This window comes from Amia ocellicauda, chromosome 1 (assembly GCF_036373705.1).
Source record: "Amia ocellicauda isolate fAmiCal2 chromosome 1, fAmiCal2.hap1, whole genome shotgun sequence".
NCBI classification, from domain to species: domain Eukaryota; kingdom Metazoa; phylum Chordata; class Actinopteri; order Amiiformes; family Amiidae; genus Amia; species Amia ocellicauda.
In genome coordinates, this window is record NC_089850.1 from 5,119,542 (window position 1) to 5,133,110 (window position 13,569).

At 38.4% G+C, this 13,569-nt stretch overlaps 1 protein-coding gene across 1 annotated transcript in view; it reads left to right on the forward strand.

Moving 5' to 3' along the window:
- Nucleotides 1–5,122: 5,122 nt before the first annotated feature.
- The window catches only part of pinx1 (PIN2 (TERF1) interacting telomerase inhibitor 1), a 42,096-nt gene continuing 33,649 nt past the window's right edge, over nucleotides 5,123–13,569 (forward strand). The window contains exons 1-5 of the mRNA XM_066707666.1: nucleotides 5,123–5,181; nucleotides 5,673–5,782; nucleotides 6,152–6,244; nucleotides 7,542–7,614; nucleotides 9,422–9,505. Of these exons, the coding sequence (XP_066563763.1) occupies nucleotides 5,163–5,181; nucleotides 5,673–5,782; nucleotides 6,152–6,244; nucleotides 7,542–7,614; nucleotides 9,422–9,505 (379 nt within the window). The 5' untranslated portion in view covers nucleotides 5,123–5,162. The remainder of the gene's footprint in view (nucleotides 5,182–5,672; nucleotides 5,783–6,151; nucleotides 6,245–7,541; nucleotides 7,615–9,421; nucleotides 9,506–13,569) is intronic.

A 13,569-nucleotide genomic window follows, 5' to 3' on the forward strand; every position in this document is an offset into this window, starting at 1 on the left:
TTTTGTCCTTGTTACTATTTTGTAAATCAACAAATTACCCCACCCATATTTAATACTCTTCTGTTCTTATAGGCTTTAGCACTGATTAACCTGGACAGGGAGAAATGCTATTACCATTTCAGAGCCTTTTGTAGGCATCCTCTACACAGGCAGTTCATACCATTGTGGTGGGTCCATTGTCAGGCGCTTGGCTGGTGTGAATGACTCTGGGTGGTGCAGTCCTGTGGTGTTATCGGGGGCGAACAGCAGGGCCTTGATTAGGGTGATTGTGTGCTGCCAATTAAGAAGACTAGATAACTTGGCATTGTTGTCTCAGGACAAGACTGGAACCATTGGCTGCAGAAAAATTTTCAGAGATCATTGAAGGACACTGCAGGAGAACTGGCTCTGCCATCCTATAGCATCATTCTGGGCACGAATGAGAGAATGCACATCTGTCATTCAACAGAGCTCACTCCAGGCTCTAAATTATCTTTTATGCTGTTACATAACTGCTGTTTGGTTTTTGGCAGACATTTTTTAGGTCTATGTGCTCACCCCAAAGCTGCTGTGTGTGTGTGTGTGTGTGTGTGTGTGTGTGTGTGTGTGTGTGTGTGTGCGCACACCATATCCTTTGGATTTGGTTGACTGTGGTATTTATATAGTTTGTACTAAAGAAAGAGGTACACTTCGAATAGGAAACAGTGGGTGTGTACTGCGTTGCCAAGATACGACCCATTATCTTATTACCAATGTGACGACCAACAAATTCAGTCACCTTACCGTTTAAATTCTAGTGTAGTTGAAGGTCTTGCATAATGTTTGCTTCTAGGACAGAAGTTTGCAAAACATGTCAGCATGACTCTTGACTCCCCACCCAAGCCAGGAGTTTATGACACATCTGCCCTTGGACCAGGCACACCATTTTCAATTCAATTTCAAGTTGAATGACATATCATTCTATTAGCCCCTTACAAAATCATAGATGTCATGCTTTAGACACACAGGTTTAGGTGTGTAAAACTTTTTGTAAAAATAATAGCTTTTAATAACAAAATATATTGCTCACTTATATCATGTAACCAGATACATGCTTTAATCATGAATGCACTGAAAGCTAATTATAATTATAATCCCTGACATACAAAGTCAGAAGATCATCGATTCACTTTCTGTCCTGCCCTCTATGGAATGATGGTGATATTGAGAGTGAAAAGATTTCACCAAAAAGATAAATAAATAAATACATTGTATTTATTTATTTTAATTTTGGCACCAATAATATTTCATACCTTAAAGCTTATCGTTTATATCAATGGCCTCCAACTCTGGTCCTGGAGAGTCTTAATCAATCAGGTTTTGCGTGTCTTCCATCAGTGACTAAGACCATATCATCTTAACTAATTAAGCCACTAATTGGAATAATTATGTAACTGAGAGCGGGAATTAAATCCATAGGGGCCTGTAGGTAGTTTAAAGGTTTGTTAAAAAACATATTGATAACTTTATATTCAGATAAACACACCATAAAAATGCAACACATTACATTGACATTCAAAAATTCCCTTTCAGCTATAACTCACTCCTGATTGATTGAACAAGTGTGCGGTTTTCCAAAGTGTTTTGAAAATGTACTTTAACTGTTTGTGAAATCTTACATGACTATTTTAGGATTCAAGTGTTTATACAGAACCAGAATCAGAAGATGGTGTGTGGGTGTCCTCTAGTGTTCAGTTTTTGAAATGCAATAGATTTGCAAAAGAGGCGTGAAGAGTAGGACTGTGTTCTAGGGCTGGCAGTGCTCTGGGTTTGCTGGGTCAGTTGGAATCTCAGCTCCTCTTAATTTAAAATAAATTCTATAGTAAACCAGTATTACATACGTTATATTTTGACACACACTCTTATTAATCTATAAAAGACATCAGTACAATCTCAAAGCCAAAACAAAACCAAGCCGCTGAATCCTTCTCCACTGATGACACGCCAATTCCTTCTGCCAGGCCTACGGATATGGCCTCTCCCCCTGTATCTAAATTGGCAATCATTCTGGACGTATTTGGGAAGCTGCGAGATGATTTTGCAGAGACCAGAAGTGCGATCACTACTTCCCAAACCACTGTTGACTCTTTGATTAAAAGGGTGATCGATGTGGAGACCTCACTCTCCAATGTAGACAGCAGAGTTGGACATATTTGGCATATACAGATGGGTGACAAATTAAAGGAAAAAACAACGTAAAGTGTCTCAGTAAGGTGTTTGGCACCACGAGCTGCCAGAACAGCTTCAATGCTCTTGGCACAGATTCTACGAGTCTCTGGACTCTACTGGAGGGATGAACATCATTCTTCCAAAAGATATTCCCTCATTTGGTGTTTTGATGATGGTGGTGGAGAGCGCTGTCTAACACGTCGGTCCAAAATCTCCCATAGGTGTTCAATTGGGTTGAGATCTGGTGCCGTGAAGGCCATAGCATATGAGTCACATCATATTCATACTCATCACACCATTCAATGAGCCCTCGTGCCCTGTGGATGGGGGCATTGTCATCCTGGAAGAGACCACTCCCATCAGAATAGAAATATGTCAGCATAGGATAAAGGTGATCACTCAGAATAACTTTGTAATGATTTGCAGTGACTTTTCCCTCTAAGGGGACAAGTGTTACCATTCCAGGAAAATGCCCCCCGAGACACAGCAGTAACCCAGTGCTACTCTGTGGTGACAGTGATATGAGACAGGGATATACTGTCCCTGGTCTGGTTCAATAGGGATCATCTAGAAGTATTCCCACTGCTTTAGTGGTTTCATGCATTTAATGTCATCGTTATTCCACAATGGGGCAGTAGAACCATAGGCTCCCAGTACAGCTCCTCTTGCAGATGCTCTGCAGATGCTCTGTCTCAGTGCCCTCAGGTGGTTGTACAGCTGTACTGCACCTGAGCAAAAATACCTGCACTGAAAAGTCATGTAAAGGTTCAATTTAAGGGTAAAATAACATGTATATGGAATGTGCAGTGAAATTGGGTACTTATTTGAGCAAAACTGAGTGAAATACATGTTTGGTTGATTGTAATATTAAAGTACACAAAGTACAAGTGTTCCTATTAGTATGACAGCCATTAATTAATCCTTGTTCTTTACTGTTTGTTTTAGATCATTAGATTGTATTGCACATTTGTTAAGTAAATGTAATGTGCTGCTTTCTAATCCAAATTAGGAAGCTAACTGCAATGTTGAGCAAAGATCCCTCTACTAAAATATGAATTTGTCAGAGAATTTATTGAGAATCTTGTGGATGTCTAAGAGGATATATTTTGCTATTTTTAATACCAAGTGTTTTAGCTTCATCGGAAATGTGAAGAGATCCATAGTACAAGAATAAACAATAAAAGAGGAAAACTACATGCCATCTGCTTATTTCAGTTTAACACCTATCAGGATACCTTTGATATATAGATACTATCTGTGTTTATTTCTCTTTGATTCCGGTTGGCGGATTCAACGACACAGTATCAGTACTGAGCCGTGCTTCTTGACAGTGCTGTACACAAAGGTACACTGATAATAGTTGCGTGCAAACAAAAAACAAAACCATATGAGACGGGTATAGTGATGCAGTGCGCCAAAGGTACAAACTTCTACTTATTGTATTGTAACGGCACGCAATCTCCAATTCTGTGGGGGCAGACTTCAGTCAGGCCACTGTGCTGCTGTGTGATAGAAAGCAAGCGAGGAGAGTAGTATATGACGTCACCAACCATGAGCCCCTCTCCTGCAGTGTAATACATTGGATTCTGTTCTTTTAATATATTTTATCATTATAATCCTCAAACTTAATATATGATGAAATGTGATTCATGCATTTTACTGCACTGTAGCAATACTGCAACATTCAAATTATGTATTCATTGTATGATGCACTGATTATTTTGTATGTTGTGACATGCTATACATAATTGTATACAATTAAGTGTGATTGATCATATTTGAATGAGGATGAAATATTCTCATTGTCCAAAGTGGACATATTCCAAAAATGATCAACCTGGTGAAGTGCTATTGCTATTGCTATTGCACTAATGTACAATCAAATATCATAGTATGTGAGCAAGAATTGAATGAGGGATAAAAATATAAAACTATATATTTATAATTGGTTTTGGTCAGGATTTTCGTGGTGCCTCACTTTATTGAGCAGACTGGAGCTCAGATGCTCTCAGACCACAGAGGGATGAGGGTTCAATGTGGGGGAGGTTAGCAGTGGATGCAGGTGGTGGGGGGTGTATAGAAGTGTTCTATCTGTTCATAGTGTTTTTGATTATTTTGTGATGTGGATTGCTGTTTGTTTTGTTGGCATGTTTGCTTAATAACTTAATTACAACAAAAAAGTAAATATTGTTTTAAATAATTGCTGTTAGGCCCCTGTATAAACTTTTACATCCCAAATTTCCCATTTCCTTGTCACACCTACAATGCTTATTTCATTTTAACATATTTTATGTGGTCTTCTCCCACCAAAAGTATAACATTAAAAATAGTATTTTAAAGAACTACAATAATTGCAGTTACATTGTAATCAGTCATCATTACATAATTACATATGCATATGCATGTTATATACACAGTGCCTTGCAATTGAGACCCCTGTCCCATTCTCTCATATTACTGAATTGCAAATGGTGCATTGAAATTTCGTTCTGTTTGATATTTTATTTTTAAACATTGAAACTCAAAATCAATTATTGTCAGGTGACATTAGTTTTATGTTGTCAAATAATTGTAAGAATATATAATTTTCTGTATTTCCAATGCTATGTATATGTAATTATGACTGATTACATGGTCCCTCCAAGAACTGTGGTTTCCTACTGCTATACTGCAAATATAGCTGGTTTAATCTGAGAACATAACCGTTTTTTAAGATAATATGCTCCTATTTATTTGAATGTATTTTGCGCTGATATTGGCGGAATTACGGTATCAGTAGGTAAAATGCCTGCATTGTTGAAAACTTTAAAATACTTTTAAACACACACACAATCAATAAAAACACTATACAAAACATTGTTTCACTGCTGTTTAATGTAAAATGTGTATATTCTGTTTTAAAATGTTAAATGTTTTAAAATTTTCATCGGGCATATACTGAGACAGACTGTTGCCATGTGAGAGAAGCCCCCAAGATGGCGATGCTCGCAGAACGTGAGTATCTCCACATGTGTGAAGTTTTTATAACTTTATAACGTTTTAAAACAGTGTTCAGTCATGATTTAAATGCTATACAATGAATCTGGCTTTATCTAATCAGATATCGCGAGTTTAATGTGTTATCGCAGTTGTTGCTTTGATTAACGCAAATGTACACCATTCTGCTTGGTTACGTGTTCAAGTTATTCAGTGTAGCATAGCTGTCATGTTAATGAAAAGTATATTTCATTTGTTTGTTTTCATCTACCCAGCTGGATAAAATGATTGTTAAACATGTACATCATTTGATGTTTAATATTAAATGTGAAAATAAGAATAATTAGCAGAAGCAGCAGCAGCAGCAGCAGCAGCAGTACAAGGATTTAAAAGCATGTCCACGCGTTTGGTTTTATTTGGGTAATAAGGAGCGTAACATCATCACGGATTTATTTTGTATTGCAGTTGTTATGGCTTATTTGATAACTCTCTACGTGTTTCACTTGCAGCACGAAGGAAGCAGAAATGGTCTGTGGATCCGAGGAACAGCACTTGGAGTAATGATGAGTCCAAGTTTGGCCAGAAGATGCTGGAGAAAATGGGCTGGTCCAAAGGAAAGGTACTGGCAATCGTTTATTGTGAGCTACCCTTTACAAAAGTGTGTGTGTGGGTATCATCATGAACTGCAGGATGAACATTATATTTAGCGTCATGTATCAGAATTGGCCTATACAAGTGTGATGTAGTGAATTGAGAGACTTCAGTTAGAATTGTAATAGTCAGCACATATACAGTAATTCACTCGGTGACAACAGGTGCAGAGACCAATGAACTGAGATTATTAATATAATCTGTCTACCTGCCTATATAGCTAATACAACATGAAGTATATTTGTTAATGTTACACTACATTTCTGCATTTTACATGTTTTTGTGTTTGTACAGTGCAGAATCTGACTGTTTGCTGTTTGTGTGTGATTTACCACAGGGGCTGGGGAAAAGCGAGCAGGGGAGCACTGAGCATGTAAAAGTCAAACTCAAGAACAACAGCCTGGGATTGGGCACCTCCACCAACCATGAGGTGAGTTTCACACGGCCTGCAGACAAGGGCAACATCAAGACTGCGTGCGTGCGTGTGAACTGTGCATTTGTAAACACAATTGCGTGAGTTTGTCTTCAGCAATAAGTCTACCACTAAACGAGCATGATAGGTCGAATGGCCTCCTCTCGTTTGTAAATTTTCTTACGTTCTTGGAAGGTGGAACTATTTATTGATGATTTAAAATAGAGCTCCAGGACACAATACAACAAGCACATAGTATCTTATTACAGGTACTGATTTTTATTAATATATTTTAGAAATCCTGTTCAGTTGACCTTTAAGTCCCGTTGAATTTTTCTGTGACACTTTAATTAACATTCATAGAGCATCCCCCTGTGCCCAGTGAATCCAAGCAACAAAAGCTTGATCAACTGAGCAATTAAACGTGAATTCTATATCGATCTTAAATGTACACACACATCATGTTTATATTTTCATAATGTATTCACTTAGCTACGTGGATGTATTGATTTTGTAATAATAAATAAGAAGAAGCTGATGGAACATTGATTCAGAAAATACTTGAATTATGTTGCCTATGTCTTATGGAGCCTTAATAAAATGCATCATTAAACAATGTCTGCTTTGAAAATACCAGTTTATCTATTCCTTAAATAATCAGACTGTACTTCTTCCATGCACGAATCTCCTTTCACTTTTGTAACTTCTCACCTGAGTGCAGTGGAGTTTGATTATACAAATACAGTTTATTGTATAATATTTAATTTTGCTTAGTGTCTCTGATCTGGCCTCCTGCCCACTTCTCGTACTCTTGTTATTGTTGTTGTTGTTGTGAAGCCGGTCTGTTACTTACACTGATGACGGGTGTGTCCGTCTCTAAGGACTCTCCTTCACCTGCTATGTAGCCAGACTATGCAACTCCCTTCAAATGAGCTTTTTACGTACACAGTGTTTCTAGAGCCAACCATTAGCTTGCATTAGCACTCTTATTCTTCAGTCAATGTACACTATATATTTTTGTAATCCAGTACATTGTCACAGATGCCCTTCTGTTAATTATTTTTTATATATATATATTTTTAGAGAAACCGTTAACTTAAAGTCTTAAAGGAACAGTTGATTCCCATCATGTTTGTCACGACCAATACAGTACATTGTTTGTTTCTAGAGTGAATGTCCTATTTCCTTTGTGTAGTGACTTTTCTATAAATGTAACCACCATGTTAACAATTTGTTTTTGGTGGTTGCATTGTCTATTCTAGTGTGTATTTTTATATTCATCCAGAGCTCAATGTATTTTACTTTCCCCTCACAGGACAACTGGATTGCTCATCAGGACGATTTCAGCAAGCTTCTCGCTGACCTGAACAGCTGTCACAGCCAGAACGGTAACCGGCGTTTTCCTCTTGACCGGATCTTTTCCACAACACCAGTTCAGGAGTTTTGTACTTTCACAGGTGTACCATTGGACGGCGCTATTGTGACATTACCAAAGTAACAGGAAAAGGACAAGAGCTGATATTAATATTCTAGTGTCTAAGATGTATTTTACAAACTGAATGCAACAGGTACCCGGTGTTTGTTTCAGAATAAATCGGACAATATACACAAGTTTAAGAGCGGGATTCAAATGTGTAGGCTATGTCATTGTGAAGCTCACCCACCCACTTAATTTTTAACATGCATAACCAATACAGTTGTCTCAAATACAGGCGTTAGTGACCTACTCATATGTGTGAAGGTCAGCTGATGAAAATGAAAATCAGTTGAAAGGGTTAAAAGTGGATATTTATCCGTTGACCCTCACAGGCAAAAACTAGGCGATGATGGAACCACTTTCTTGCCAACTATCCAACTATTTATTTAATAGCATTCGTACCTAATGCTTTTACTAAGTGTACCACAATTATGCATCATGGGTGTATGGGGATATGTGCTGTTGATGTTTTATGGTAATTAAAAATATTAATTGTGCAGGGTGTGAGCAGGAGCAATACTATGTAGGCAATATCTGTGGCACCCAGACAGCTTGTCAAGTAGACAAACATTTGAATTACTTAAACAGACAAACACATCACCCAAGAAATCGTACAACCTGAAATAAAATCCTACTGCTCCACAGAAACCATGTAACATTAAAAGTGTGATTTGAATGAAAGATTAAATACAATAATTATTAGTATACATGCCAAAACATTATTTAAGAAATAAATAATGATTATAGTTGTTCGGTGATCCATTATGAAAATGATACAGAATATGTGCCCAAATTCCACTGCCCTACACAAATGATTTGTAGAGGCTCTTCATAATGGAGTTTTTATAATGAAAAGTAAATAGACTTGAACATATTCCTAACCCAAGCATGGTCAGGTCTGATCATCCTCAAAAGCCACATATTGTACTGACATATATAGTTTATATTCAATGCTGTTTGACTGACAGCTGTTTTTTTTTTTTTTTTGCGTCTGAAGAGGTATGTATATCAGTTGAAAAGGGCGCAGTTGACCTTCGAACTCTCCACGTGGCCTTCATACATCTTTTGTGAAGATAGTCAAAATCCATGCAGTCGAACAGTACATTGTAACTCCAGTAGCTAGAAATTAAATCCCTCAAATTAGAAAATGATAGGTTTATTTTCAGAGCTCCAAATGATATTACAGCTGTGAGGCTATTAAATGTTCAAGTACATTGTCAACAGAGAGTTAACATTTTTTCTTTTAATCTTAAAACTCTTAAAATCTTGCCTCTGAAACTATTGCTCATGTCATGATGTATGTGTTGTAGGTGTGTAGTTGGTTTTCCAATTCTTATTGCGCTTTGTTCAATAGTGCTGCCACCTACCACGGTTTTCAGGAAACGATCTTCCGCAGCACGATAACCGAATGTGTCGTACAGATGGTTGTTTCCTGTCCATGGTTCGAATTCTTGGAAAAAAATAAAATTGATACCAGGAATGATTTGATTTATTGTCCTCAGATCAGTAATGTTCTTCAGTTTGAAACAAGAATAATATAACTGTTCTCTGAATATGTACAGGTTTTTAAATTCAATTCCCAATTTCACGTGTCCATGATGAATTCCACAATAATATTCAAAGTGACTTATTGTTAGTTTTTTTTTTTTTACCCTTTCCCCGAATCCTTTGAAGAAGAACTGTGCTAGATTTATTTTGATTTCTCTTCCCGTCTGCAGCTTCTGAAGAGACGCAGCATTTCAGTTTGGAGGAAAAGTCCAAGACTTCAAGAAAGAGAGTCCACTACATGAAATTCACAAAAGGTACATTTTTAATTCATGTTCGTTGTGTTCTGCGTCTGACTGCAGTTTTAGACTTCAATCTTTGTGTTTCGTAGTCTGGTATGACACATTCTTTGTGTGTTTTTCCCTGAACTGGATTTTGCATTCTTAATGTTTCTGTCATTAGTCTTGGCAGGAGGCAACCCCCCCCCTCCCACCCCAGTGTGAAACCTTTAGAAATGAGTCTCCTAACCATAAACTGTAATTTAGTTTCTTCTAAAGAAGGGGAATAGTCAGAGTTTATCAGCATGCCAGGATATCCTTGCTGAATGTCTTGCGTCCCCTGAGCACTCTTAAAATCTGGGAACGGTGATTCAGTCCCTTCGCTGTCTCGGTGGCTTGGGCAGTGGAGGGGCAGACACGGTGGAGCCCAGTGAGCGGACGCCTTCATCAAGAGCATCCCTGCCCTCTCTGCGAAGCCCCCTGGGGGTCCCCACCCCGCGCTGCAGCTCGCTCTGTGTGCTCAGCTGCGCCACTGCCTCTCGATGACGGACGGGTGGACGGGCGCTTGCTTGGCCGATCACATGAAGCTCTCGTTCCTCCGCAGTGGGCCGTGTGACCCAGGTGCACGGGTCAGCGCCTCAGTATGCCCGGGTGCCAGTGAACGGGGTCATTTTAACTAGAACAGCCTTTTTATGGCTGAGGGAGTCATTTGTTAATTAGTCATTTGTGCCACCTGGTGCATACTGTAATTTTAATTTAAAAAGCAGCCTCTTCAGGCCTGCCTCTGAAAACACTGATTACTATTAAATAAAGATTGCTTTTGAGCCTGTAGGACATGTTGCTTTGCCAAGTTCGTTCTAGTTTGTAGGTACTCTACACTGCTTTTTCGACCATGTTGTCCATTTTCAATTATTTTTCTTGCTTCTATAGTGTTCAGCTTCCTCTATTATTCTGCTGTGAAACCTGAGGAGTATCAGACGTACAGTAAATTGCAGTTTTTCTGAAGTAACTTCCCTCATTGACAGAGTACACCACCTCACCTGTCAGGTCTCTTCAGTAAAGAAGACTGTTTTGCAGACATGAGTTTAAACGGTTTGAATCTCAAATTGCAGCTTGAGGTGAAATAACTTTAAGTTGGGGGTGAATTACAATTTTCTGTTAGTCATATTTCTTCAATATATTGAGTTAAATTGAGGTTATTCAGGGGTAATGAAAGGAACATTTTATATATGCAGAGTTGTGGATTTCAATTAAATTAAAAACAAATACAGGTATAGAACAACATTAATTTGCGAGGGAAAAGTCTGTCATTGGAAACCTTTAAATGAAAATATTTTTTATTTGTTAAAATAAGTTTTAATTTGCTGTTCACGATGAAATGTGCAGAAATGCTAATTTAAAATTCGCAAAACTCTATTTTATTTTCCACCAAGAGTTTAGGCCGGGAAAAGGTTAAGCAGGAGAAAAGCTGTTGTCTTCACCTGGGACACATTGCGTTTCATAACAGGTCTTCCTTTTTCCTGTCGGAGCAGCTGGCTACTGCATTTACTGAGCAAATGGCTTTGACTGGTGAGGAACTTGCGTGGCTGTTGTTCTGTATTCAGATTCAGCCTCCGATAAGTCTGTTGCAAGGGTTGTTGTCCAGTAATAGCAGAAGCAAGCAAAACATCCTCATCACATTTCCAGTGCACCGCTGTCCCGACCTGAGAGACGGTGTTATGAAACGTCCACCGGGACTGATACTCAACCTATTTCTCATGTGTAGGTGGCCCCTTGGCAAGATTTTAACTCGGACCTCTGAAGGTGTAGGGACAACTTGATTTTAGATGCTCAGAGCAGCTTAGTATGAATATTAATAATAAAGCTGTTCTTTTGTAACTGCAATGTTTTAAAATCAACATTTTAAAAGAGCAAAAGTTGTGGTCATGTTTAATCACATTTCAGCCATTCTTCAGTCTTTTTTTAAGCACTTAGGCCTGTTTGCTTGAACATCAGACTGTTGCAGCAATACTGTGGTCTTCGAGGCAGCTGATATTTCTTGATAAAGCTATTAATCTCATTTGTGAGTGTCTAAAGATGTTGCCTCCCATTTCACCGCTTGTTGACGGGTGCTTGACTACTTATGAAAACTATCTGATTCAGTTACTGTTTGCACGTCACCGCTGATTGAAAGCTGGCTGTTTGCCTGTTCTGCACTTTTTTTTGATTTTTTTTAAAATTTTCCTACCACTTTTTTGACTCATAGAGAATTATTTTCATTAATATGTGCTTGTTTAAATCACTGGTTAGTTTTATTTTATATATCCCAACAGCAAAGTTACAGGTCGAAAGTGGAAATTGGCATTGTTGCAGTGCAAGGAGGTTATTTATCAGTCAGAAAGACAAGTGACAGCGCTGGCGTGTCCTCGTGTTTCTCTAGTGCGTCAGCCGCTGTGTTTCGACTCGCCCTGCAGTCAAACGAGAACCTGAGCCCTTTTTGCACGGCCCCTGGGCAGCGCTGTGTGTTGGCGATCGCTGCGGTCTCCAGGGGTTACTCTGCGTTGCCTGGCAGCTCTGAGGTTATTCAGCATTTATGCATTTTGACTTCGAGGCCTACAGAATTCTTAACGCTAAACCTCAGGCGTTAATTATCTTGAGTTGGAAATTCGGTTACTGTGAAATCCTGCACACCTACAGAACTTAAGATATACAACAGGATAAGTAATATATCTTATTACCTACCTGTAGGTGTACTTCTAAGATTTCCCCCTTGTCACACGAAGGCAGTGTCAGCCGTGTGATGTGCCAGTTTCCTCAGGTTTGCCATTTGCTGTGATTCATCTCAGAAACATGACATGTTGTAGTCCTGGACCGGTTAGACTAGAGTTCAGAATGAAGTGCTCGGATTGGTCCACTGCATTTTCTTGGAAGTGATCGTGTATGTTGAGTTTTAAAATCGTCTGCAATGTTGTTTTTACTTATTAGGCAGAGGTTATATTGGCTAATCAGATTCATTTTAAAAATGTATTAATTGTAGCTCTAAGGAAGTCAGATTAAAATGGAAAATAAAATCTCCACCTGTAAAGTTCCCTATTATCATACAGAAAAATATAAGCAGCCAAACCACACTAACTAGTCTAGGCTAAATCAAATGCTTGTGTGCTCGAGTTCCAGTGAATAAAAAATAAATTGCCTGCAGGCAATAGCAGGCTATGTATGTAGCTATATAATAATTTGCTTGTTGCTCCTCCTTCCTTTTCTGTCATTTCTAGTTTTGCAGAAATCTGGCTTTTATGTGGGTTAACATACCAGTAGATTTGTGGTACTTAATTGTACTGCGCATATTATACATTTAAGTGTTTTCATTTTCATATTTACTGTAGTGTTTCCATATAGTACTTTTCTATGAGGAAGAAATTTTAGCCAAGGTGTATTCTAGTTTAGCCAATCACAGACAAGAAATAACAAATCCCACCCTCCCGTCAATCTTCATTACAGCTACATAGATAGACAATCAGCCCAGGCTTTAAAATTAAATCAATGTATACTTTTTTTAAATATAAATTATCAAGTGTTAGATTTACTTGTCGATAGTGGCCATCATTTGACTATTTGTTCTCATCCCTAGTAATATACAATTGTTTTTTTTTCCAAGTATTTCTCTTTGGTGCCAATACATTTGTATTAGAATTCTTTCAACTAAAAAGTTAAAACAATGTTTGGGGTTACCAGTATCGGTGAATATGTAAATATTCTGTTTTTAATAGTAGTTTCTGGTCCTGTAGGTGCCAGATATTGATTCTAGGTGAGTGGTAACTGAAAAAAGGGCTTTGGTTGTTTTTTTTACATAGGTTACATAAGTAACCTAAGTTAACTTTAACGTAAGTTAAATAAAAATATAAACAGATTGCATCCCAGAAAGCAAACCAATACAAAATAAAACCAATCCCCCTGTCCTATTGAGCCTTATGGGAGTGCCTCGTCTGAGAGATTGAGCACCGCGGGCCAAGCTGGGCAGGCGCTGTCAGCAGGGGACGGAGATCTCGGGCGAAGCACCATCGCCGGCCTTGGAGAGCTGACGACAGAGCGGTTCGGTCTCGGCCCTAATTGATGTCCACAAGCTG